Source organism: Mycteria americana, chromosome 1 (genome assembly GCF_035582795.1).
Source record: "Mycteria americana isolate JAX WOST 10 ecotype Jacksonville Zoo and Gardens chromosome 1, USCA_MyAme_1.0, whole genome shotgun sequence".
Taxonomy (NCBI): Eukaryota; Metazoa; Chordata; class Aves; order Ciconiiformes; family Ciconiidae; genus Mycteria; species Mycteria americana.
Window position 1 is genome coordinate 506,024 of NC_134365.1, and position 21,300 is coordinate 527,323.

Sequence of the window (21,300 nt, forward strand, 5' to 3'; positions counted from 1 at the left end):
TTCTTTCTTTTTTCTTGTTTGCCCTCCTAACGTTTGTAGGCTCTGTATTTTCCTTTGTCTGCTGAGGCTGAGAGAGAGGACTTGGAGCGGATTAAACAGTGGGCGTGAGGCTGTGTGGGACTTGGGTCTGGCTTACGGATTTGCAGCCTGGCATTGCTGCAGGGGGCACTGAGCCGCGTGTGGCTGCAGAGGGTCGTGGCTTGGGAGCCCTCGCAGGGTGGGCATGGTCCGTCGTGCTGCCATCTGGGACGGGTGCTGGTGAGTCTGCTGGTGCCTCTTGGGGAGCAGCGTCCTCTTGACTGAGAGGTGAATGCGGTGGCTCTGAGTCACCCCCGTATTTCCCAGCCACTCAGCCTGGTGCTTCGTGCTGCCGTGGGGTTTAAGCTGGAAGGAGCGCTGAGACTCTCTGTCAAGGCCCCATCGGTGTCAGCACCGCTCACGCTTCATTTAGATACTCCGTGCCAAACACTTCAGGCCTTGTGGGGTGAACCAGAGAAGGGGTCTGAAAACAGCAGGGACCAGAGCATCAGCAAAGTCCCTGCAGAGGGAAGGAGCTGGTTATTAAGTGAGACTAAGCGGGATGATCCTCAGAGAAAACTGCACTTTGTGCTGCAGAGGATGGTGAAAGTCTTGCATGGCTTCTACCAGTCTTGCTGAGGGTTGATTCCTTCCCAAGCCCAAATTTGCCTGTGCATGTGAGCTGCACGCCAGGCAGAGGACACTGTCCACCACCCTGGAGAGCCAGTCCTTCCCAGTCCGTCCCGTCTCCACCTCTGGCCAGTACCAGGAGAAGTGATGTCCCAGTCAAGCCAACTGAGCATTTGGACAAAGGTTATTTTATCCCGGTCCCTGCAGGAGACAAGCTGCAGCTTTCGGACACGGGACTTGCCTGCAGCCATTGCCTTAGAGAATCACGTGGAGCAGATGGGAAGGGGTGCAGCAGCCCCTTCACTCAGCGCTGACAGCGGGTGATGAGCAGGTGGATTCACTTCTTCATTTCTTGGCCCAGAGAGACCATCCCTACCTTGCACGTACACGAATGGTAGACCTGTGCTCAAAATGCTGAAAGATGGTATTTCTTGGCTTGTAATATCCTGAACTCAACCAGTCGTCTGTGCCGGGACTAGAGCAACCTCCCTCTTCCTGGCTAACCTGACCACCGATCAGGCACTATCTATTTAGTAATATGGTTCATAAAATATTCATACATACTTCCCTGGGGCCATCCCTGTAAACAGTGGTTGTTACAGCTGATACAGTGACTGCACCTCACATGCTCTCGGCACATCCCTGCTACCAGTTCCCTGGGCAGAGGAATATTGTTCCTGGGCAGTTAATGCTCATTGGCATCTGGTTATGGTGGGTTCTGTGGAAGCGGTAGAGGGACGCGCAGTCCCTGACTTGGGAATTTACTCTCTAGGAAGGGAGTAGATAATATGAATAGCAAGGATAGTGCCGATAATACAAATGATGGATTGAAAAAAGAAAAGGAGATGGCTCTAAGTCCTTGCTTCAGGGTGTGAGCTCTCTTTTCTCTGCTTAGTTTGGGGAGAAGCTGCCAGGCAGGGCAGGTTATTCACAAAGTTACCCGAGATGATTGCTTCCCGTCATTTGCGTATCTCCTGAAGCAGCTGATCCTGTACGCTGTTGGGGAGACGATGCTGTGCTGATCCACTGTGGGGCTTGGTTTGCTCCTGCTTCTTTCCAAAATGTTGTCAATTTTTTATTCCCCCCACCCACCCCCCGGTTCTCCAGCCAAGCAAGCTCTTCACCTGCTTTACCACGTGCACCTGCCTTGATGCAGAACGCAGAGCTGCTTTCCAGGTTTCTGCCCGGCTCCCCACACCTCCCTGCTCTCGCTGCTCCGTGGAGCCAGTGCCCTTGTCACTCTGCCTGCCCCGGCACCATGGCCTCCCCGCAGCCCGGGGCCCTCCTGGTGTTCGTCTGCACACCATGCCCCCCCCAGCCCCAAACTCTCCTGTTCTCCTCTGCACACCATGCCCCCCCCAGCCCCAAACTCTCCTGTTCTCCTCTGCACACCATGCCCCCCCCGGCCCCAAACTCTCCTGTTCTCCTCTGCACACCATGCCCCCCCCGGCCCCAAACTCTCCTGCTCTCCTCTGCACACCATGGTCCCCCCGGCCCCAAACTCTCCTGCTCTCCTCTGCACACCATGGTCCCCCCGGCCCCAAACTCTCCTGCTCTCCTCTGCCCGCCACGGCCTCCCCGCAGCACCGGGCCCTCCTGCTCTCCTCTGCCTGCCATGGCCTCTCTGCCCCTCCGTGCCCCTCCTGTGTCCGGTGTCGGTCCTTGCATTTGAGCCGGACCATTAAGGACCGCTTGTAAAACCAGCAGGTCACAGCTCGTGACCAAAGTGCCAATCCGTGGGAGTCGCTGACGGGGAGGGTCGGTCTGTACCCCAGCCCCGTCCCTCCCGGCTGGGCCGCAGTGGGGCCCCAGGGGAGCCATTGCTGTCCCCAGCCCCGCGGTCACTCCGGAGCACTCCCTGGGAGCGTCTTGTTATGTTCAACTTCGCAGGAAGATTGGGCACTGTGCCGACGCAGCTTCCAGTCCTGCGCCTGGAAGCCCGTGCAGCCATCGCGACGCCCCTTTGCCTGCGCCTGGCCGCGGGGCAGCTCATGCACGGCAGGCCGGGTGTCCCCTCCAGCGATGCACGCGTGCCGTTCACCAGTGGCTCGGTCCCACAGTCGAGACCGAGTTCTGGCCGCACGGGCTCTGCGGGGGAAAGCGCAGAGAGCTCAGGGCTCAGCTTAGGGAGGATCTCTGCGTGGATGTCCTCCGCTCGCTTCACAAACTCCCACTTGTTTTTACTGCGTTTTCTCCGCAGGAAGGTTAAATTTTGATCTTCAGCATCAGATGTTTGTGTTTGCGTCTCTTTGTGTAAAGACCAGTCAGAGCAACTGGTATTGCAGTTACTGAAACCAGTGTCCTTGGGTGAATTCAGTGACCCAGCCACCCAAGCGCAGAACTTGCCAGGATCTGTAGCGATCAGCGGCTCATTTGAGGGAGTTTTAGTTTTGTTTCCTGTCAGCACTTGGTGTGAAGACCTCAGGCTCAGAAGCCTCTGCAGGCTGGGTTTTGGTGCTGTGAAGTGCCTGGTGCTGGGTCTCATTGGCCCGACGGGGGTCCCTGACAGCCACAGCTCCTGCCCTGCACAGCCCTGGGGGCACGAGGAGGACTACCGTGAGGCAAGTAGTCAGAGCTTGAGGATCTTGCTGTTGGTCTGCTGCAGAGGGGAGGTTGCCCTCGAGCCCTCTAACGAGTTTTGGGATGCAGTACTGGTATCATAAAGTTTCATGGAAATGGAAGAGCTCACTGATCGTTTTCAGAAGTTGGCTCTTCTGCAGAGGAGTGCTGTGACACTTCGTGACCCTCAGGATGGACAGCAATTGGGACAGGAGATGTTCAGACAGCACATCAAACCCCGTCTGTCATCTGTGTTGTTAAGGGTGGTGTCTTCATTACGGAGATCTAATGGAAAACTAGAAACAAGGCCCAGTAGAGCCTAGATATGGCAAATGCTACTTATGACGCATTTTATAGTAGCCTTAGAAATTGTAAAACTCAAAAGCTGATCTTAAATAACGGCCGTAGCACCCCTTCTCTCCCTGCCCCCAAGTGCACGTACTCCATTAGTGCCTGTTATCTGTTGGCCACCCAGCTGCAACAGGGCCCTGCTGCTCCAGTGCTCTGTTTGGGTGTCAGAACAGCGGTGTGCGGCTTCCTGCCCGAGCCTTGAGACTGAGACATGCCTTCAGGGCTTCAGGTGAGAAGTACCAAGGCAGCTACAGTATTCTGCAGTCGATATAATGTAGAATCCCATTTTATGATTTTATTTTTCACTCTGTAAATATGTTTCCGGTGAAGTAACTGGGATCTTAACAATTTGCTCTGCTTGAATTAACTTGTAGTATTTTTCGCTGCTAAGCTTGCTTAGTAATAAAAGTAACTTGTCCAAGACAGGCAGTATTCGCAGGGAGTCCCAGGAAGGCTGCATCTTGAAATGCCATCAACTGTGGTGCTGCAAGGGTCCAAATCGGGGCTGGGGTTTACTGTATCAGGTCCTGGGGAGCAACTCCTCACGAAGATGGGCAGCCCAGGGGAAGAGGCAGCACAGAGGGGCGGGGGAAGAGAGAGCTCCCAGCTCTGGGCACGCTTCTGGCCGTGGCAGGTACCACCGAACCAGCTTCGTGGCATGGGCGTCCCTTTGGGATGCCGCTGTCTGCCCGGCAGCGGCGGCACGGCAGAGGCAGAGCCAAGGCTTCTTGGGACCCTCCCCTTGGCTTCTGGGGGCCGTCGGCACCCCTGTGCCAAAGGGCAGGACTGGGGTGCCGCAGGGCCTTCGCCCTCGGAGCCGTGGTGCTGAGGGGGCTGTCAAAGCCACCCCGGCGCTGCCTGGTGACCTGGCTCTGCCAGGGCTTCTCCTGACTGCTGGGCGCAGCTGAAGCGGGCGTCCCTGGTGCGAGGCAGCCCGGGCAGCGGGCTTGTACGACCAGGAAATAGCCGCAGTGATCAAACGGCACAACCAAAGCTGCAGCGTTAACGTGATAGTTCCTTGAGAGGTACGAGTGTCACGAGCTTCTGCAATGAACAGTAGACCTCCTTGTTAGGAAGTTTTACCTCATTACCAGCGAGAATTTCTGTAATTTAATTCCAAACCTTTTGATTTAGTTTTGCCTTTGCCAGTTACATAAGAGAGCCTCTTTAGGTTTTACTTCCTTCCCAGGTAGGCACTTACAGATGAATTGTCACCGAATTACAGACTTCTGACCTAAAGCTTTCCTGCAAGCTCTGATCTGGAAACGGTATTTTTGGAGGGTCTGGTCCCAAGCTGGCTTTTGTGGTGGCTGGTCTGCTGCGCTCAGCCTTCGCTCGGGCTCTGCGAGAGGCGGAGGTCAGGATTCCCAGGTTGTGTAAGGAGTACCGGAGTCCTCCTCCTCCATCGCCAGGACTACATCCAGCTCTGAACACTGTGGGTTGTTCTCGTTAATATTTCTTGTTTCGTTGGTGTTGGGGCTGTAGGCAGATGGCTGGGCTGCTGACGAGGCTGAGGTTAAGCTAACTGAACAGGAGGCAGAGAACAACGGGAGGGGACGGGAGAGGTCGGACGTGACAGCTAGCAGTGAGGGAGCTGAAGTCCCAGACAGCGCTTTGGAGGAATGGCGGGATTTCATCGGTGTGCGAGGGGAGTGATGCTAGACGTGGCCAAGCTCCAGAGACAACTGACAGGGAATACTGGAGACCTTTGCGGGGAACCGCTCAGTGGTACCAGGTCCGGCCAAGACTGCCTGGGTAATGGCATTGCAAATACCAGATTTGAGGGCAGATGTAGCAGAACGGGGGCGAGTGGGGTAAAAGTAGCTAGAGGCAGATTGTTCATTTGGGAGGAAACTGGGGCAGCAAAAAGGACTGTCAGGAGCCAGGAAGAGGTTACAAAGGCACGCGGATGATGTGCCTGGGGCTGTTTGGCAGGGATTCTGCTGGGCAGCTCTGTGCTCGATCACCACAGCCCAGATCAGGGCAATAAACCAAATCTCTTCTTCTGACCATCCCCTGTGTGTCCAGCCTGCTCCTTGGTCTCTGGCCGTCAGCAGAACAGCCCTATGGATGGACCGAGCATCTTGGTGCCGGGTTGGTGCCTGCTCCAGTCCTGTCAGCGTCGGCGTCTGTCCACCACCTCCGAGCGGCTGGCTTTTAGGGAAGAGCAGGCGGGGAGTGCTCCTGAGGTTTGTTCTGAGCCATCGCTTCGCCGTGGCCAGTACCGACTCATTTCAAGGGGCGTGCGGTCTGCCGGCAGCGAGTGGATGTCCGCGTACGGCCGTGCTCGGGCAGCGTGTGCAGCAGCGCGTCTCACGCAGGGCTTCGTCTCCCGTGACCAGAGGAGCATGGGTTTTCCGCATCAGGCCTGTGGGCTGGACAGACTGCCGTGGGGACAGAGGGGTGGCAGTCAGGGCTTCTCCCGTAGCAGTGGGGTTTCTGTTCACCCCTTGCCTTTGCCAGAGCAGTGTTCTTCAGAGGTGCTTCTGCCCTTTCAGCAGGCTCTGGTGGTTTGGAAGGAGATAGCCCCACCACCAAGGTCTCCTGCATGTGGCGTGGTTTGCAGGAGCTCCGTAGGGTTGCTTTCAACATATATTTAATTTAGTTCTGTTTTGAGAAAACGATGTGCCCAGTACCCATCAGCTTAACAAGTAAGGCAGGGTTAGGCTTTCAGGTGGCAAGCTGGTTTTACAACTTTTCTGGCACTTACTCAGGAAGTTTTAATTGCTGTGTACTGCAGGAGAATTTCCTCCCTCTGCAGGTCCTTTGCAGTAAAATAGAGCAGTCTCCGTACTGACCAGGTGTAAGCACGGCACTGATATATGTGACTGAATAATAACTAAAAGCAGCTGTAAGGGAAGGGTCTGAAACAAGGAAGCACAGTTGCAGACTCCAGTAAACAGCAGGCTCCCCCTGTATTGCCTGCGTCTCCAGGCTGATTGAGGCAGATGGGAGATCCAGTGCTGCCCCTGCAGATCGCACCTGCACCTGGAGGCCGCAGCTCCTCCATCCGCTGCCTGACGGGGAGCAGTCAGCCCTGCAGACCTCATTCTCTGCACGGAAAAGGGGGGGGTTAGTTTGTGTTTACTTGCCCATTACTGGAGCTTCTTTCTTGTTCCCTGGGAGCGAGTGCTGGGACTTCAGGCAGTAGCAAGGGAGAGCTGGTTGCTTCCTCTGCCTGTGTTTTTCCCCCTCCTGTATTAAATTATGCTTCTAGTATTTGTTTCATGAGGGTACAGTTCTGACTTCAGGATGCATTTCCTTGTTTACTGAATCTTTAAGGCACTAGTGACACTTTACAAATTGCGTATCACGGCATGCAGTTACTGTAGATATATGGCTTCCAGCCCACGGAAAATGGTGTGCCTGGAGTCCTCATGTAACACATCAATAATGCAGGTGACAAAATTGGCTATAAGGCTGGGTTTCCTGGGTTAATTTTGTCTGTATTCCCTATCAGTTTAGATCTTTGATTACCAATAAGAAAAGCGCATCCTTGAACTGTCCTTCAGATGGCTCTTCTCTGAGTTGTAATTCAGGATTTCTCCGCCGTCTGCGGGCTGTCGTCAGCCCCATGGTGGGGAAGCGCGGGGCAGCGCTTCTGAATTGTGAAACTGTGGGATCGCCGCGGGCGTAAGCCTGATGGGACGGGCGTACCCGGAGCCGCTGTGATAGGTGGTTTGCTCATGTCAGGCTCCTTCTCCTGGCTAAGAAACCAATTAAATTGTCATCTGTCCAACTCTATCCTCCCCAGGGGTCAGGACTTCCACTTAACCTTTTCATGACTTTAATTATGATGCATGTATGATGAGAGGGCAGTACTGGTATGTCATGCTGATGCTCCCGTATCGTGAAGTACAGTGCCGATACTCTACAGAGACCTTATGTCTCATTATCATAATATAAATAATTTACTTGACACTCAGAGAGCCTGAGTCTCCCCTTTTCCTGTTTTCAGAGGTTCAGGCAATACACAAGGTCTTTCTCACCTTAAACCTGATATCATTCTGGGCCTGCGCCCAGCGTAAGTTAATGGGCACCTAGTTTTGCAGCTACAGGCTGCAGCAAGGTCATGTCTGTGGTTCTTTGAACTTCAGACTATTGAAAGAACTTGCTGGTCAACACTGATCCAAAGAGTTGAATTTAACACTGGGGAAGTCCTGAAGGACTTGGAGAAATCAAATGTTGCATTGGCATTTCTAAAAATCGGTAGGATGACTTGTCAACTGTTTGCCACTTAAGCTAGCTGCCATCAAAGGAAGAAGTCATGGAAGGCTGTTGATAAAAAACATCTAAGCATAATCAGATCATTCAGCACATTAATGTCTTGTCAGGCAAACTTTGTCTTGGCCTGGTGCTAGCCGATGGCTGAGTTAGCAGAAAAAAATCTTCCATAAAAATTGTAAATAAAATAATAAAGAATTAGTATGGTAAGTGATGGAAATATTTTTATCTGTATAAAATCAGTGTCTCTACATTTCACGCAAATGAAAGAGAATGTAGGTCACATTTACTGGGGTGACCTGACATCAAAGGAGATGTATGCACAAGATCATCCACGGACTGTTATTAAATCTACTGCTTCATTAGGGTTTTGACACAGCTCTTAAAAAATGCATTGTTTGATAATACACTTAGGGTGATGGATAACTTCTCTAGGCCTGTTGATGCAATACATCTTTATATTGCTAACAAAACCCATGCTTTCTGCATACATCAGCTGAGGTGAGAGGTGGACCTACAGGGACCTTTGCTGAAGGCTCTGGCCCCTGTCATGCATGATATCAGACTAGATAATCGTGGGGTTTTCTGACTTGCTTGTTGCATGTCTCTAAGGCAAATGGTTTGTTCAAGCATCATCAGCCACTAAAGCAGACATTTGGTGTTTGAGTTCTTAGAAAGTTAGTCTGGATCCTTCAGTGCATCCTGCTCAGAGCTGTCCCTACACTAGCAAAGAGTGTCCTTTTACCACTGGCTCTTCTGAATGAAGATGAGACAGTGAATCCTGCATGGTCTAAAGGTTCATGTGAGGAAAAGACACCTCCATCAGTCTGCTGAAAAGCCCTGAGCGAGAGCCTTCGGTTCACCTGGCCCCAAAATTGCCAGCCTGGCCAGGGTTTGGGGAGCACGTCTCTGTTTTGAATTCCTAGGCCCTGCATATGTTTGAGCCAGCTGTTTCATGCAACTGTGGCCTCGCTGTTGCATTTCTTACCAACCAGCTTTAGCTTCTCTCCTACAGAGGTGAGAATTCCTCTGCTCGAGGGGAGGACAGTACGAGCCATCGCAGCCAAGCTCTGAGAGTCTCTCGTGCTGGTCTCGGTGCTGGTTTGCAAGCCCTTCTTCACACTCCTGAGTTAATGACCCTTCAGAGAAAGTAATGCAAAGTAACTCATTGCAACACCAAATACGCCATCTGCCAGGAATCTGTATGCACCCCCGTCAAGACCACTAGACCTAAACTTACTACTTGTATAGAGCAGTGGACTGAGATAACTGCATCACCACCACCGGTGCCAGAAGCCGTGCATCGCGCTTTTCAGCTGGCGCTGTGCGAGTGGCGGTGCCGCGCTGCTGGCCAGGCACTGATCAGCAGCCAACACGTAGATGTTTCAGGCACTGACATCTTTTGGTGCATGACATACGCTGCATCGTTAGGCAAAACAGTGGCTTGTTAGCCCCGTCTCCTCCTGGTGATTTAAGTACGTTCAAGAGCTACTCAGCAGAATGACTGCTATGCTGCTGTTGCAGGAGAGGACTTCTGCCGTACAACTGTGATCCATTATTTGACAACTAGCCTTGAGCAAAGTGGCTGTCGCAGGTAGAGGAGGAATAAAACCCACTCGCTGACCCTCCAGTGTGTATCACACCGTCAGGGGAGTGCAGATGTCAGAGCGTGTCTGGGGTTTTCAGCCCCTTATTCCTAATGTGTCAATAATGTTCTTTGTCCGTGACAGCCAGGTGATGCGGAACACCGTCTCCTGTTTCTGCAGGCAGGGAAAACAGAGTAGTTGGCACGGGCGGTTCCAAGATTGCACCTTCACCCCCCGCCCCCCGCTTGCTGAGCACTCCTGTATCTGGTAGCCCATCTTCAGCTTCATCTTTGAGGCTGCTGCTGGCTGAGAACAGCTCCAAAGCCAGGGCAGCGCCGTTCACTGGAGGTGGCACAATCCCATCTCTAGTCCTGGGACTACCACTAAGCGGAGGTAGGGCTGGAATGACCGTACAGATACTGCTCCCTTGAAGGATGTGCAAACAAGCGGCCAGGTGTCATAGGGCTGAGAACCAGCACTTTTCTTGGAAAGGTAACTTCTCTCTGTCCTCATCTGTGGCACGGGCTATTAGGAACGGCCGTCTGTCTGGTAGCACGTGAAAGCCAGTAATGAGATTGCGTGCGATTAGAAAAGGGATGTCTCGAGCTTCTCCTGGATCCGCTTCAGGTATTCCCAGTCATATAAGGCCTAGTGAAGAAGTCCTCACTGATGGAATGCTATGGTCTTGTGTAGCAAGATAAGAATCACCTCTGTTCGCAAAAATCTTCTCAGAGAATCATGACCAGTCCCTGAAACAGCCACAGGTGATACACTCTTTGCTGAGGACAGCAACCCATCTGGGTACCACTGGTAGTTTCAGGTGACCAGAGTCTGGCCAGATGGGTAAAGAGCAGCTGTGGCCTTTCTGCTTCATTTCTTTAGTGGATCCTGCAACAGTGTCCTCTTGATAAACAAAGGAAGCTTGTTCCTTCGTCACATCACACAAGGTAGCACAGATCACACAAGCTCCTCTCTGCTGTAACTTGGGCATCCCCTGTGCAAAATTCCTTCAGCCTGGATGGGCGGTGAAGCACGGTGGGCTGGACCTGGATAATGTAAGTGTGCCGCCTGGGCCCATCTGAGGAAGTCCCTTCCCTGGATATGGTGTTCTTTCACGGGCAGGAGCAGGTTTTTCAACCAGGAATGCGGTTAGAACCTCACTGGTGAAGAACGGAGTTCATTTGACTAATGTAGATGTCCATCAGCAAGTGGCCCTCTGCTCCTGAGCTAACGGTCTCCTGTAGGACCAGTACGAGAGGGGCAGCGCTCTGGGCGCTGGGAGCAGCTGCCTGCAGTAGCGCAGGTGGATGGGGCACAGGATTTTTTTCTCTGCCGACTGTGAAAGAGGCCTGGAAGCTGCTAACTCAGACGAAGACACAGGAGCGAGTTCCGTCCCTCCTGGCATCATTCATAGATGTTGTTCTCATTTTGTCTGTGGTACTGGGAGGTGGATGAGGCTTTAGGGACCTTGTGGGAAGGTATGTGACTCTGGGAGTCACACGTGTCCAGGAGGCTCTGGGGCCATGTCGGGGTCTAAGCTGATGAACACTGTAGACATGTAGCATCAGCTCTGGTTCCTGCATTGACGTCAAGCTGAGCCTTGCATATGTGCTCTTCTTGAACCGATATATAGAGATTTTCCTAGGCTCCCGGACATTCTTGTCCACCTTCTGCTTGCTTTTTGCCACAGTCTCAATCTCTCTCTCTTTGTGTTTTGTAGCTGAAACCCCAATTGAGGAGTTCACCCCAACCCCAGCCTTCCCAGCACTCCAGTACCTGGAATCAGTGGATGTGGAAGGTGTCGCTTGGAGAGCAGGGCTTCGCACGGGAGACTTTCTGATTGAGGTGAGCCCCGACGCGGCAGGGAGAGTGACCGGTGGCTGCCAGCAGCATCTTCCTCTGCAGGACAAGGGCCTACATCTTGCAAAAAAGTCTTTTCCTTTATAAGGTGTTTGGAGAGCTGCGTAATAATTGTTACTGAAATGCCTGCTGCTTGGATGTCTTGATGAAAAAATGTACTTCAGGTACAATAATTCAAGCAGATACATGTTCTCTGTGCTAGAAGATGTGCATCTTCTAGCACACGTTCTCTGTGCTAGAAGATGATACACGTTCTCTGTGCTAGATAGTTCTCTGTGCTAACTGAAATTATGGGGAAAATGGAGGTTGGAGAAAAGACACTAATGGCCCTCTCTGGAGGCCAGTCGGGATTGTTTTTGCTGATATTTATTACAGCTTTGCCCAGTGTGGTACAAGCATTGGGGTCTATAGAGAAGAATTAGATTGACCAGGTACATAGGGCTCTGCTCTTGTGTGCCCTTGGCCCTTTCCCTTTCTCGAGAAGGCGATGTTGGAGGCTGTGCACTGCCTTCACTGCTCCGAGGCCACAGCCAACTGGATTTTCCTGATTACGTTTAAAACAAAGGAAAGCAAGGATTAGAGTCACTGGCAACTTCACATTAAGCAAGTGTCTCAAGGGCTCGGCAGCAAGGCACAGCGAGGTGAAGTAGAGGCGCGGTCTCCCCGGGCACAGGCAGGAGACGGGAGAAAACCAGGGCAGGGCTCTGAAGCTGGCTGGCAGGTCTCCAGCAGTGACAGCACTCGCTTGCTCCCGCAGCTTGGCATTATTATCATTTTGTTATTGTTTGTATTAGTGTATGCCCAGAACCTCAGCGACAGGTGAGGGAAACGTGGTGGTAGGTGCTGCACGGTGCGCGGCATCTGCGCGGTACGGGTGGTGACGGCTGTGTCCCAGCACCCGGACGTCGGGGGTGCTCCCGTGCTGGTGCTCGCCATCTCTGGACAGCGCGAGGGCACGGCAAGGAGCAGTCTTGGCATATCGGCTGCTTCATCTTGTAGTGAATGCCGCAGAGGATAGTTTTAAGGAGTGATTTAAAAGAGAGTGATAACATTAATTTGTTAATGTTTATAGGGACTCTCCTCGCTATAGGAGGAAAGTGTAGGAGGCATTACTGTGGTACTTGCAAGTGAAAATTATGTTCAGAATCCATGCCAAATGGGTATGGTATGAATAGGCCAAGTCTGCCTTTCTTAAAGCCAGAGAAAACGCTGTTACAATGAGGCAGTTGAGAAATGATTAAAGTGTTTGTGAATCACTCAGTCAAGATGCCCGTTTCTGTACCTTAATTGTAAAGGCCTCCCAGAGAGTTTGTTTCAAACGGAGATGTGTACACTGTCAGTGCAGGAAGGGATGAGAGGGGAATCTTTCCCCTTCCAAGGGAGCAACAGTTGCAGAAGTTCGGAGTGAGGCCGAATTGACACCAAGTCTGTGTAATGACCGTGCATTAGATGGGATGGGAAGGGGAACCTTGTGCGAAGGTTTGAGGTGGGTGGCACGGCCAGGCTTCGCTGCCGAGTCTGCTCACAGCCAGTGCCGAGCAGCGCACACCGGACAGGCAGTCCGTGCAGTCAGAGGAAGGGCTGGCATCCCCTGGGATTTTGCTTTCTCACATCTTCCCATGCAAAAATCATAAGGCTTTAAAGCCAGTAATGCAGTATATGAAATCTGCATTGGTCCAACATGGTGGTGGTGTGGTGTAGGTTGTGGTTGTGCGTGCTGTAGGGCAAGCAGAGCTGCATGCTTCTGGCAGGTGGACGTGTGAAGTTGTACTGGTTCTGGGAGTGCTGCTGGGACGGGGGCGGTGGGTGGGGAGGCTTTGCTCAGCTCGGCTGCGATTCGCTCTGCGGTCTGAAGTTTACATTGAAAAATGCTCTCCTTTCCAGGGGTGGTCATCACCTCTGTCCCGGGCAGTTGGTCGATGCACCCTGGAGGTCCTATCAGTGCTCTGTGGGATCTTTCTAGCAATACATTTTCCAGACCGAGTACCTCGGACACAGCGATGGACTTGATGTCGAACGTGTCGTTGATGGAAAGCGTGTGCCCAAAGCAGGGACGGGCTGTGATGTGTCCGTGCTGAGGTGCTGCAAGTGCTGTGCCCTTTGTCCAAAACAGGGAGTCCCACTGGTGGTGCCGTGCCCATGCGCGTGGTGCTGCTGCCGGGCAGGCGGGAGGACCGACAGCCCACGTGCTGCCGGGAGCCCAGGGAATCCCGCGGCTGGTGGACCACAGTGGGAAGGGGAGAGGGGAGCCAGGGTTGAGGACCTCTCAGCGGAGGTGCAGGTCGGCGCTTGGCCTTACTCCCCGTGGGAGAGCACACCTCTCCTCTGCTCTCCTTTCTGCTGTTAGTGGGGCCCAGATTTGCCCTCTGTACTTGCACCAAACCTTCTGGAGAGCAGCTCCCGGTGGGGCCGTGTCCTCTGTCCGTCCTGCGCGTGGGCACGGTTCTCACAGTCAGAAAGTCCCCCAGAAGCTGCGAGCGGGAGGGTGCTGGCAAAGGCTGCGTGACCCAAATAGCTTGCTGCCAACAACGTCGTCTGCGTTGCTGGTGAGTCTTCTGCAGCCTCTAAAGAACGCCAGCAAAGTACCAATTGTCATAAACCTGACAAATTCGTTACAGAGCTGATACCTTTCCTGATACATCGTATTAGAAACATTACAAAGCAAGGAAGAATTTCAAATGCGTATAAAGCCACGTGGGGTGCGAGGAGGAGGTTAGTGCTGCAGTAGAGCAGCCTCATCCCGGCTGAGACTTGCAGTCCCTCTCCCCTCCCTCCCAGTGTGGATGTTCAGCTGCAGAAGAAATGTGTTTAGCTGGTAACCTGCCCTCAGCGAGTTACCATTTCCTTTGGATCAGCTAGCTGAGCTGACTTCCCCTGTGGCTGCGTGATCGTTAAATCTATAGCAAGTGGAGCAGTAAGCATGTGTGGTTTCCCTGGGAAGGGAAGCTGGAGGTGGGTTTAGAATGAGCACAGCAACTTTGCCGCAATGTGAAGCCACATCCCAAGGGCGATATTCGGAAAGGGAGATGTTGTAATACAGCTTGAAGCCTTGCACAGGTCTCTGGGACCATCTTCATCAGCCTGTCCAAGTGTATGGATTAGAGATGTGTTAAATTGAGATGGAAGGTGCATGGGCATTTTAAGTGTGAGACTTCATTTCTAGCCTTGTAACTTGTAGCCTGAGACCATCTCTTGCTGAAATTAATCTCTAGTCTTTCAGCTTTAAAGCTTTCTTAGTATTGGAGATCAGTGCTAGACAGCCAGATACATGTAAGGTTCTTTCACATTGGAGCTAGCAAATTCAAATAAAGAAGTGCAGGTGGGAAGTCCTGGGACGTGTTTGCAGGCAGAGAAGTTTTTGGTGGCAGTGACAGTCTCCACGTGAGAGCTGACCTTGCCCAGCGGTGGGGAACAGCTCCTCCGGTACCACAACATGGCTCTTTCGTGCAAGGACCAGGTGGCAGGGACACTGCTTACAGCTCCAAGCAAGCCCTGATGTGCCCTAGTCTTCCTCACGCTAATTCAGCAATGAAGTCAGCTTCTGACGCTGGGAGAGGGGTGGCTGGCCGTGGATGCTGGAGGCAGTCCGGTGGGGGCTCCAGCAGTTCCCGTTCCTGCGCGAGGCTCCCCTTTGCGGGGAGGAGTGAGATGTGTTTCTGCGGGGCCTCGGCTCGAGGAGCCGGCAGAGCTGCCCGACAGGTTATACCTGGGAGCCAGCTGATGGTGGCTTGAGGGAGGCAGCAAACACCACCCAGAGAAGGAGGTGGGCAGAGGGGAATCTGCCCCGGAAGTGGGAGCAGAGCTTCAGGGAAATTCAACGTTTAGCACTGAGGCTTTTTGATTGATTAATACCAACCTACTACAACTGTAGTACAGGACCTGACTTACTTGTACCGTGCTTAAACTGCAGTGTCCTAGCCTGCTGTGCCACGCTGCTTCCCTGGCCTTTTCAGCCTTTCATTTCCCACCAGCACCTTCCATACGAATGGAGGGCCGTGACTGGCCTGGACCAGTGCGACAGGCTGAAGCCTGTTTGGTCGGCAAGCGGGGGTGCGTTGATCCTGGTTTTGTCAGTGAGATCCATGGGATGGCTGTACGGAGTTCAGGATACTCATTCGACGAGCATTGGTGTCCTCACCTGATAATTCCTTCAGCAAGACTGGTCTCTGTTCATATTTAACTAGGAAACCTCTGCCTAATTTTGTGAAGGTGGAAAATTTCACCAGAACCCTCCAGGAGGAGCAGACGATCTTGAACAAGTAAAGTGAGAGCTCCTCGGTAGCTGTCAGGAGCTTTACGTCCAGTCACCCAACAGATGCAAGGCTGCTGCAGCTCCACGTTCCCCAGTCCGGTCAGTAGCCAGGCAGAGCGTGCGTTCCCGATGGGGACACATACACACGTGTGCACAATATACACGTAAGCACGCAGCCCGCCACGCGGACCGGAAAACACACAGCATCATGCAAACACAAACAGCACAAATGGCCTGACCCCGGTCCTCCCCGACTGATCAGAATGGAAGCCTGTCAGAAGAGAATATATACATATGCATATGTGTAGACAATATGGATCCCTCTAGTAGCTGGCCTTGGACCTCCAGTCTGCCCAGTAGCTGGCCTCCAGCTCCCCCAGTCTCCCCAGCTACTGGCACCCGAGTGTGTGAACCCCTGAGACCCGCTTGCTGGTACTCAGATCTCTTGACCCACGTGCACACACACGTGCACACACATGTGCACACACACGTGCACTGGATTCCCCAGACCTTCGACCCTTGGTCTATCCAGCAGCTGGTCTCCAGTCCCCTGGTCGCCCCAGCCGCCTAATGCACAGGCACGCAGAAACACAACCCAGTCTCCCTGGCAGCTGCTCCAGACACAGGGCCTTACCAGTAGTCAAACCCACGGGTCAGTCTGGGCCCTCCAGTAGCAAATTCCCAGACCCCCAGTCTCTCCAGTATCTACCCCAGGTCTATGGCCTCTCTGATCCCTGGCTCCAAGCCTCTTATGCTACTCACTGGCGAATCCAGCTTGACGATTCCTAGCAAATTAAATGCACCTACACGTGCATCAACATACAATATGCATGCAGTCCGGTCTCCGGAGTTGCTGGCACCCCAGCACCTATGGGCCCTACCGCTCATGGCCCCTTCCCCAGTTGCTGGCAGCTGTACCTCCATGCACACACACAGAGGTACACAATATGGAGCACACCTGCACCCAGAAAAATGGTTCCAAGTAGTGCAGTGACAAGATGCAGCAGGCTGTGGTGCCCATGCACAGGGCATGGCCAGCAAGCGGACTGACCAGCAACCTGGTACATTCAGCTGGCCTCCTCCACACCCTTCTCCCTTCGTTCTCCCATGCTTGTTCTTGCCTGATCCACCATCATCCCTCCCTTCTCCTGCCTTTGGTCCTTTCACTGAGCATCTCGGTAGGTCTGGTACAATCCCAGAATGCTCTTCCTGGCATCCCGTAATGAGTCCCGTATCCCCGCAGGCACTGTTTGCCCTCGGTCCGCAGGGTGACCTGGAGAGAGCCTCTCCCATCGGCTCGTCCCGTGGGTCCTGAGCACAGACCCGGGGCTGAGCCTTCCCCTGCGGTGGCCCTGGGGGGAGCCGAGCCGGGGTGCTCCACTGACACCGATCAGGTCATGGGGTTCCTCCCGCAGTCATCGTTCCTCTGCTCCGTTATGGCTGTGGTGATTAGCCTTTGATCATGTAATCCAACAGTAACAGCCCGTCATCCTGCCTGCAGCCTGTACGTAGTCATGTACGCTGCCTGCTCGCCCCTCTCCGATGGAATTTATCTCCTGCTGATCCCAGTTTCAGCAGAAGCATCTGCTGCGAGGCTGCCCAGCTCCCTTACACTTCTCCACCTTGGATTGTCTTCTGGCTCTGAGCTGTGGCAGAGGGAGCCTGGAGCTGTGGAGAGATGTAACCTCAATCCTGCAATGCCACCTATCAACAGAAATTCAAGCATCAGAAGAAGCGTGTTTAAAATTTTGCCCTCACAGCTTATGCCAAAGCCCTTACACCAGCCGAGTCCCCAGTCTTCCAAGTATTTGCAGCTTTAAAGTACCATAATAGACTGGAATATCTGGCCCTTGCTCTCCTTCCATAGAGAAATACTGTCTCTTTTTTCCTTGCTTCTGGGCTTGTTGCTTTTTCTGCTCTCCTTTGTCATGCTTCAAATCCTCTCTCTCAGGAGGTCTGGACACTTAAGCCTTCTCTTTGTATTGGAGTGAACAGGTTCATTTTTTAATCCCAGCAAACCATGTTTATGGTTGGACTCAATGATCTTAAAGATCTTTTCCAACCTCAGTGATTCTGTGATTCTGTGTGGCGTGGTCACTAGTGCTAAATCTCCTGCTTTTTGTGTTGACTCAGCCCCTGCTTGCTGCAGTGTATTTTGGGTGGGAATCTGATCCCAGTTTTATTACTACTTAAGATTTTACCCACTGTCTAGATTGTAAGCTTGTAGGGGAACTGTCAGATGCCTGGACCTGCTTGTCCTGGCCCATTCAGTGCCATGCCCACAGGGAGGAAATGCTGCCTTGCGGAGAATAAAGCCTGCAAGACAGGGGGGATGCACCGATCATTTTGCGTATCACACAACAGGGCAGAGCAACGCACCCCGCGCTGCCTGCCTCTGCGTGCCTCTCTCCGCTGGGAGCCTGGACAGAGGCTGCCTGCCCAGCTGCTGTGCCTCAGGCTGGCTGAAGGCAGAAAACGGGCAGAACGTTGGCAGCCCCTCCGGTCTGCCAGGGGATCCAGCCAAGTCACGTGCATTTGTCTTGCAATCCTTCAGCATTTTCCCATGAGCTGCTGCTCACTCTTGGTCTTAGTTTCTCATTTACTTCATAACCCCTTCGTTTACTTCATAAGCGCTGTCTCTGTTTCCTTTCCTTGACCACTCCATGGCTACTCTGTCAGGCTGAAACTGCACCTCCGGTTGGGCTTTCAGAGGACCATGCTCACTGCTTCATGCATGTACCTAGCAAAAGCCCAGAGGCCTCCAAAACATCCATCTGCCCAGGTTTCAAGAAAAGCAGTCCAGGTAAAACTCCTACTGTAACTCCTCAGCATCTTTGTTATCTGCTGATCCAGCAACCAAAGGATGCTATTTTGCAGATTCTTATGCTAAAACAAATACGTGAACCAAGCTAAGTTATTTTGCATCATCAGGTCTTCTAAAGAAAGATCATCGGTTCATCACCAATAGGAAGGCCGCGCTTTCTTCCTAGTGACTAACCTTCCCCATCTGTGATGAGTGTGATTCAGATCGGGCAGGGGCAGACCAGCCTGTTGTGTTGGTTGGCATGGGCTGCACCAGGAATGAGAAGGGACAGAAAATTCCCAGAGCTTCTGCTTGCTTAGGGCAGATGGATCAGAGGCATCAAGCTCTGCCCTTGATCTTCCAGCGCACAGATCACCACCCCTCACCCCCTCTCCCACAGTATTTCTATGTATAGAAATAGCTAGATAAGTAACTTCAGTGTTTACTCAGCATCTCTTTTAGCTGCACTTCCATCATATGGCTCCAAGCAGAGGGAGTGGCGGACAGCTCTCACGCGAAGCCAAGTGGCTGCTTTTCTCTGGTTGGTTTGGCTGACTCTGGCTTGTCAGTGTTCTTGTTCACATTTCAGCATCCCAGTGCCAGCTATCCATGGGGAACTCTTTTCCTAAATACCACTGTGGTCCGACAGCCCACAGGGCTGCTGCGACAACACAGACACAGATATCTCAGTACATGGCCTTCAGTAGACATCTGTGGTGGGATTCATCTCACCTCACGTTAGGCTTCGGTTACCTGGGTGCCTGCACCTGCCTGCCTCGTCCAGTTTGCCGGTTCCGCCTATGGAGACCAAATAGATGTGGAGATGGAATTCAGGGAGTAATTAACTCATCTGACCTAGCCTGGAGTCTGCCGTAGGGTGACAAACCATGCTCAGGATCTGGTCGATTCACTGACCAGCTCTCCCCTGACTGGACAGGGATCCCAGGGCAACTTTTTCCAGGGTAAGCCCCCATTTTGTGGACAGCATGTTCTGTCAGGGGAATCCCAGCACTGTGGTCTCTTGGCAGGAAGCACATTATTCTTTAGCACTGCGGGTGGGAAATGCCAAACATGGAGCAGCTCCTTGGAGCATTCAGGTTGTGTTCTCTGTGCTGTCGGGGGTTCTCTCAGAGGAACTGCTAGGGTCTGAGTGCTGCCAGCACTATGGATATAGCTGGATATGCAATTGCCATTGGTACTTCTCAGGTTTAGGGGTGGCAAACCCTTGACAACAAACCAGCGATGCCTCTCCGATGTGAAGTCAGAGGATTTTGTGGTGTCCATATGCTCTGAGGTGCTGACCTCTCTGGAGACTCAGAAGTAACACTGAGACTGATGTGAGTTTGTCCTGTTTGCTGTCCTCCGGCAGCAGACATAGAAGAAGGAAACCCGTCCTGGACACAATGCTTCCATTTGGAGATTCAGTCTTTGAACATGATTCTGAGCATGATATTTCCATTGCCTCAAGAAGAGATCTGGTTCATTTCCCCATCTCCAGGGTGCTCGCTTTCTCATTGCAGTCCATCTGTCTCACAGAAGTCACCTCCAGTTCATGGTGGGCCAAGAACTTCAATAGCACAAGGTTTCATCACAGCTCTAAGGCTTTCCTCAAGTTCATCACTGCAGAGGCATCATGTCTAGGTGTGTTGAGCCATATGGAGTAGGCAAGAGTGTTATGCCATATCCCAGACCCTGTGCTACATATGTAGGCCTGGGTTTATTTATGTATAGTCCTGAAAGCCATACTGTGGCCGTGTTGCTAGAGATCCCTCCATCAGCTATACCTTCAATGGTGGCAGGATGTGACCAGTGTCTGCCGAGAATATGCATTTTTTTTTTACTTCCCCTATCACTGCAGCTACCTCTCTTTGGCTGCTGAGTGCACTTGTGCAGCATCTCCAGCCTCCCAGATGTTTTTTCTTAGCTGTCTCTGGAAACTGTACAGCTTTTCACGCAGTGGCCTGGATGTCAGATGGCTCTGAAGACTGTTCATTTCCTGTGATAAATACTCCTTTTAATAACAGACAGACAATTAGCAGATGCATTTTCGTGGCTTGGTGGACCATTTTCAGCCTGAGATATGGTCAAATCCTTATCCATTGATATGGTCAAATCCTTATCCATTGTAGAAACTTGTGTCCCAGTTACACATCAGTCTTTCTTACACCCTAAAACAGAGGTATTTTTCTCTTAGTTCCCTGAGCATGTGTCTCAGTAGTTTCCAAATATCTTTTAGTGGGAAAGTGGAGAGAATATTGTCCCATCGCTCCTTGTCAGGGCTCTCTGGGGATCTTTGAGGGTTTTTCCATCAGTTAATTACTCTGTTTTACAGTGAAACCATAAGCTTGTGCTGATCTTCCTCCTGAGCCAGCTTTTGAACCCACAGCTGTATGTTCTCTCTTCTGTAGAGTCATAGAAGTGCTGGTTGGAAGGGTTCTCTCAGATCCTGCCCCGAGAAGGACTACATTAGGTCAGCTGTGGCTCTGTCCAGCCAAGTCTTAGAAACCTTCTGCAGAATGGTGGTGCTGCAGTCTTTCTGGTGACCCCTTCTGGGGCTGTACCGCCCTCCTGGGAGATTTCTTTTTTGCAGAAGTCTGAGTCCAACCTGAACCTCCCAAACCACCATTTGTGGCTGTTGGCCACATTCATTACATCATCTGCTACTTCCAGGAAGAGTTTGGCTCGGTCATCTTTGTAAGTGCCCTGCAAGCAGTGGTAGGCTGCTTGGGGTTTTTTTGTCATGCGATCTGGGTCTGGACCCTCTTCAGTTTTTCCCTGTCTCTCTTGAACTCAATGACCAACAACTGAGCACAATATTCCAGGTGCAGCCTCACTGGTGCTGAGTAAAAAGGGCAATAACTTCCCTCGATCTGCTGCCCAGGCTGCTTGTTACGTAGCCCCATATGCAGCTTGCCTTATTCTCTGTGAGAGTCCGTTACGGGCTCATACTCAGCCTGGCAATCATTGTAAACCCCTTTTCAGCCTCTTGAACAGAGCTGCTACTCAGGCAGTCTCTC

At 52.3% G+C, this 21,300-nt stretch overlaps 1 protein-coding gene across 5 annotated transcripts in view; it reads left to right on the forward strand.

Annotated features, from left to right (window-relative positions):
* SHANK3 (SH3 and multiple ankyrin repeat domains 3) overlaps window positions 1-21,300 on the forward strand; it is a 372,706-nt gene that overhangs the window by 282,731 nt on the left and 68,675 nt on the right. For all 5 annotated transcript variants that reach the window (XM_075506645.1, XM_075506615.1, XM_075506886.1 and 2 more), the window contains exon 16: window positions 11,089-11,213. In XM_075506645.1, the coding sequence (XP_075362760.1) occupies window positions 11,089-11,213 (125 nt within the window). The remainder of the gene's footprint in view (window positions 1-11,088; window positions 11,214-21,300) is intronic.